Below are 5,287 nucleotides of genomic sequence, written 5' to 3'. Positions count from 1 at the left end.
TAGCGGAAGACATGATAAATTATTAGAAGGTTAATAATAAACATCAACATTTTTTTTCACTACCACATCGTAAAACGTCACATGCTTGATAAATTTAAGAGTTTCGATACGTCCAAATTGTTACTTGTCCGACACAGCTACCTGACAGGAAAGTAGATGGTTACACAAAACTGCCAAAAAAAACTGCAACTGTCTCGTCTTTAGTCCACAACTCAAACCAAACTGACCTACAGCAGCTGCTGTTTCGATCTGAATCCACTTTACTCGAGCACCACTTCAAGCAAGGGAGGCAGCTCATTGCAATTGTAGTGGCTCAAGCAAGGGAGGTACCTCATTGCAGTTGAAGTGGCTCAACGTTCTCTAGTTTCTCTTCCAAGTTCCATCCCCTGAAACACACAACCCACGATTTTAGTGTTACGATTAAATTCAACTTTTGAGTGTTGGAAAGAGGTTAGAAGATATTTTTTTCACCTTTCAGCAGCCTCTTTTTTATAAGACTCGATTTGTGTCTCAAGCACGGCACAAGCAGACTGAATCTCCTTATTCTTCACACATAGCTGTCTCCATTCTTGAGATAGGGCATTGAGCTCGTATGATGTGGTTTGCTGGTATGGCCACACACACACAATAAAGTTTCAGCTTACCCCGTAAACTGAAAAGAATAGTGCAGTGCAAAATGATAAAAAAGTATTCACCTGATGATACTTCCTTTCCCTATTTACTTTTTCAATTTCCTCATTCTGCTCCTGAGCTAGTCTTTGCATTCTACAAAATAGAGACCAAATAGAGTGTTGGGACCAGAAAGGTAGATAAGAGTTTGGCAAAGAGTGACATGCCTCAACCACACGAAGAGCTTCTTATGTTTCATGGGAACAAAGAAGCTTTAATGCAAAAAGCACTTGAAGAAAAACGCAAAGCAAGACTCATGTACTAAAAGCCAAAGAAGCATGGTTCAGCAGATCATCTAGGATAAACACAATTCATCAACTAAAGATATTAAACCCTTTTAATCCCCAATTTACAATGTAACGACAGACACAATTCAATCAATGCTGTTGTAAATATGAATGTGAACAACAAACCTGGACAAGAATACTTCTAACCGATGGTTGTTCTGTCTCCAAAGTTCAGGGCCATGTTTTGACATCATCTCCAAATTCTCAAGCCTGTGAATTAACAAATCAACAGTTTAAGAAAGGAAAGCAGAATGTACCACTCGTCAGAAGAGAAAACATGTAATATAGAAAACATTCAGAGATTTTGGCTTACTCGATCATCTTCTGTTGCAATGACCGTTGATTCTTCTGAAGATATTGCTTCCAGGCAGCATCGTCATTTCTCTTATTAGCAGGCGGCATTTCAAGCTTGTATCGAGATTCAAAATCTATCCGCACTGGAGGCTTCCCAGCTCGAAGACGCTCATACTCTTTGCCTAGGGCAGGGCAGTTCTGATATTCGTTTTAGAACAAACAAGGGAGACAAAAACCAATCAATACATCAGAACTTTGAATACACAACTTCACCTAATCACCTAAATCCTAAAACTATTAACAAGATCTGAAACAGTTCTTCCAATTAAAAAAAGAGCTAGAAACAATGAAATCTTCAGGAAAAGAAACGAACTGCTCATGAGGATTCAGTTCAATCTCAAGATTCTAGTTGATTCAAAACCCTTATACTAGAATTAACACCAAGAAGAGAACAAGAACCCTAACATAACAAAACTCAAATCAACACTCCGACTATAAAATCCGAGACGAAGAAGCACAAACCAGAAACGTAAACGATTCGAAATCACCAAAATTTCATCGTGTTCACTTAAACCCTAATTCAACAAAAATTGAAAACCCGAGCTAGAGAAACGAACAAAGAAATCGATATAAAAGTGAAATTAACCTCGAAATCGAACTTGGGAAGAGGAGGCAAGTCCTTGAGAAAGTCAGCAGGCTTCTTAGAGCTCCGACGCATCTCTTCCTCCACCAAGCGGTCTACCTCCGACTTAATCAATGGATTGCCATAGTCGTCGTCTATATAAGGAAGCGCATCGATTACTTCTGCGTTCGCCGCACTAGCCCAGGGTCTCGCAGCCTCCGGCGCCGCCTCTAGCATCAGAACGTCCCCATTGTTCGTCGCCATAATCGAGCCTCGACTTTACAAAGTTCCCTGAGAGTGTGAGAGAGAGAGACCCAAGTTGAGAAAAAAACGATGGTACTTGTAACCGGTTCAATTTACCCGACCCGGATCTATTGGGCCTTAGACTTTTTAAGGCCCTAAAATTTCGGTTTACATTAATATGTTCTGACTTAAACCACCTTTGGTTAAATGTTGGTTAAATCGAATTCATGTATCACATTTGATGGTTTTAGAAATCGAATTCATTAGCTCTGGTGTATACACAATGTTTTGATTTTTACTTTCTTACTGATAAAATCATAATGTTTTTTTGCCAATATTAAATGTTTTGATACATATTGAACAACATTATTTTGATGAAATTCGATTTTACTAATTTTTAAGTAAACTGATGAAACAAACAAGAGAAGTAATCAAAGAAAACAATTTGGCTATTCGGAATCGGTGATATTTTAATAATGCTACTGAGGCATATTTGCGTATAAAAGAGTGAAAAAGAGTTTAACTTCGGGCAAATCTCGGATGAGTTGCAAGAACCGGTTCTTGTCCGGTTCAGCTGAAATCTCCGGCATTGTCTTCTCAATCTGTGGTAATAGCTTCGCCAATTGCATCCCCGTGGCCAGACCGGTCTGTGTTTCCATCTCCTCTACTAACGCAACAGCACACGACTTGAGTGAGATCTCTGCTACATTTGTAAAATCATTGCTGCAACCAAGAAAAGAAAGACCAAAAAAAATGGTTACAGGATTGCTTTTAGCATCAAAGCAAGAAACGAGGACAAGGCTTTCAAGAAGACTATTTTTACCTAGTGAGTACTTCCCGAGTCTCGGTTATGAGTTGGTGAAACTTGGAGAGAGTTGCATCAGGAGAGGAAACATCAGTGGTCGTGTCTTGGGACATCATTAGATAATCTACCCAGTGATGTGGACTTCCAGTGCTCATAAACACATCAAGAATCCGCATCACAGTTTCTTGAAGAACCTTTGTGGTCAACACATCCTTTAACTGCTTTCTGCAATTATACAACACATAATTAGATTTCCCGCATATGAGGCAACATAAGATCACTTCTTAAGGATGAGAAACAAGCGAGAGATCTTTGATAGTATAGTAGCTTTTACCCCTTGAGTACTTCTTTCACTGCACTCTGCATATCAGATATCAAACTAGGCATACCACTGGTTGAAAGAAAATCAGCGCTTGCCAAAAACTTTTGTTCGTCATCTCTATCTATGAGATCTAATTCATCCTGAGATTGTGGTAATCCAGCCAAAGGAACAAGAGTTATATCAATATTTTCGAAAGGAAAAGAAGAAAAAAGTTATCTATACCACTCATGAGTCTCAGTATGAAATATGATATTTCAAGATACAATGCTACAGAACAGAACGAATTTACACAAAAGTTTATCAGAATAGCCAATTTGCTAGAAGTGGCTTGTTAAAAAATGAAATTACTAGATTAACATATACATACTGAATCTTACGACCAGAAGGAAGAAGCTTATAAGTCTTGAGCGATTGATAAACAAACAATGAATCTTAAGACAATGAAAGAGAGTAGTAAAAATGGCTTACAAGTAAATGGGAGCTGCCAAGACCTCTAGCAGTGTCGATATATAAATGTCTGCCCAAAATATTGACTTGAACCCTAATGTACAAACTAAGCATAGTGACTGACCAAAGCGACAAAACCAGCCTCGTGAAACCTGAACACAACGAAAGACAAGAAGTAGAAAAAACTGATTGATGAGAATATCCAATGTTGACACAGATAAATGTACAGCAAGAGAGAACAACGCACTCAAAATTTTGAGCTCATTCCAGAGTTGAAGCTTCTCAGAAGGAATCAATATCCCTTTGCCTTTGCTAAGCTTATCCATAATACTAGAGACATCGATCTCTTCAACTAAACGGCTACTCAAGTGATGCATTGCGTGAGGCAATGTTGCAGTATCAGCAATCATCTGAATGTTATCGAAATGTGCCTTCATTCTATCATCAGAGCATAGACAACCAACCCCAAAAACAATATAAGCTCACTACAAAACTTGATCAAAAGCTATAAAAAAAAAGACTCTGTCTTTTGGTGTGAGGGAGGTTACAAAAAACTCAACTGGGTTTTGATAATCTCATCATTCTCACGCTCGTTAGCAAGCTCTCGTTCCAAGTCAGCGAGGTTACGAGTATGGGCATTGTATAGTTTGTAAAGCAAATACCCACTTCCCAAACAAGTCGTCGTTACCAAAATCTTCCTTCTATGTTTCCTCCAGAAACCCCTAAAACATGGAATCAATCGTAAAGAGGTTAAAAAAAAAAACCTAATTTATCCTAAACCCCTACGGAACTTGAAATCAAAATAGTGAGACATAAAAAGGAGATTAGATAGAACACACACCTGACTAAATCCATGACCTTTTGAAGCTACTGGTTTCGAACCAACGAATCCATTGGCTTGAATGAAAGCTTCGTGTTGAAGATATATATCTCAATTACTTCTATAGACAGAGAGATAAAAGGTGGAAGAGAGAGAGAGGCTAAGATTCTCCTGTCGTGTTGTTGTTATCTGGATTGAAAGTAATTAAAAAAAACAAAAAAAAACAGAGAATTTTCCGGCGAGAGGATGGGTTTTGATAGCTCCGATCTAATAATCCTTGGGGGTGTGAATGAATGAATAATGGAGAATGTTATCACTTCAGGCGACAGAGAGAGAGAGAGAGAGATTCTCTAAATTTTGGAAACTGATGAATCTCACAAAACAAGATTAGAATCTCGTCCTTTCTTTTATATAACCGAACTTTACCGAACCAAAATTCAATTTACTTTGGTTAGGTCAAAAGAACATTGTCCTCGTTTAGAAATTGCTAGGCGCTAGTCGGGCGGACGGGATGGGCCTAGCGCATAGCAAAAAAATCGAAGATTAAACAGGGATTAATCAGGAACTAGTTTTAGATTTATTTTATTAAATTTATAATAAAATAAGATATATAGTACTAAATATATATATAATTCTGTTTATGTGAAAAGAAAAAATAAAATAAAATATAAAACTATAGTATTATCTGTAAAATGACGGTAAACACATAAAAACATAATTTTTTTTAAAAAAATATGATTTAATTGTTTGTACATTGGTTACTGTAAAACATCATAAA

At 37.5% G+C, this 5,287-nt stretch overlaps 2 protein-coding genes across 3 annotated transcripts; both read right to left on the bottom strand.

Moving 5' to 3' along the window:
• LOC104746181 (pre-mRNA-splicing factor SPF27 homolog) lies at positions 1 to 2,182 on the bottom strand. 2 transcript variants are annotated; one of them, XR_760833.2, is made up of 7 exons: positions 1,897 to 2,182; positions 1,270 to 1,448; positions 1,083 to 1,166; positions 696 to 765; positions 472 to 605; positions 228 to 386; positions 1 to 141 (listed from the first exon to the last, which is right to left on the bottom strand). XR_760833.2 is itself a non-coding variant. In XM_010467597.2 (6 exons), the coding sequence occupies exons 1-6, from the start codon at positions 2,134 to 2,136 to the stop codon at positions 332 to 334; spliced, it is 762 nt and encodes a 253-aa protein (XP_010465899.1). In that variant the 5' UTR covers positions 2,137 to 2,182; the 3' UTR covers positions 1 to 331. The 2 variants fall into 2 exon arrangements, 1 of the variants encoding a protein (XP_010465899.1); XM_010467597.2 differs by having other exon boundaries at positions 1 to 386.
• On the bottom strand, positions 2,448 to 4,895 carry LOC104746179 (peroxisome biogenesis protein 3-1). Its single transcript, XM_010467596.2, has 7 exons — positions 4,531 to 4,895; positions 4,250 to 4,411; positions 3,937 to 4,127; positions 3,711 to 3,841; positions 3,255 to 3,382; positions 2,939 to 3,145; positions 2,448 to 2,838 (listed from the first exon to the last, which is right to left on the bottom strand). The coding sequence occupies exons 1-7, from the start codon at positions 4,542 to 4,544 to the stop codon at positions 2,595 to 2,597; spliced, it is 1,077 nt and encodes a 358-aa protein (XP_010465898.1). The 5' UTR covers positions 4,545 to 4,895; the 3' UTR covers positions 2,448 to 2,594.

This window comes from Camelina sativa, chromosome 15, assembly GCF_000633955.1.
Source record: "Camelina sativa cultivar DH55 chromosome 15, Cs, whole genome shotgun sequence".
Classification (NCBI taxonomy): Eukaryota; Viridiplantae; Streptophyta; class Magnoliopsida; order Brassicales; family Brassicaceae; genus Camelina; species Camelina sativa.
This window is presented reverse-complemented; position numbering and strand designations above follow the sequence as displayed.

Excerpts from the sequence above, each read along its gene's own strand:
- LOC104746181 (XM_010467597.2), bottom strand. The coding sequence starts at position 2,136 with ATGGCGACGAACAATGGGGACGTTCTGATGCTAGAGGCGGCGCCGGAG. Across the intron at positions 1,449-1,896 it reads TTCCCAAGTTCGATTTCGAG|AACTGCCCTGCCCTAGGCAA; the intron begins GTTAATTTCACT and ends AACGAATATCAG. Across the intron at positions 387-471 it reads AAAAAAGAGGCTGCTGAAAG|GGGATGGAACTTGGAAGAGA; the intron begins GTGAAAAAAATA and ends TGTGTGTTTCAG.
- LOC104746179 (XM_010467596.2), bottom strand. Across the intron at positions 4,128-4,249 it reads GATGAGATTATCAAAACCCA|AATGAAGGCACATTTCGATA; the intron begins GTTGAGTTTTTT and ends CTCTGATGATAG. Across the intron at positions 3,842-3,936 it reads GAATGAGCTCAAAATTTTGA|GTTTCACGAGGCTGGTTTTG; the intron begins GTGCGTTGTTCT and ends CGTTGTGTTCAG.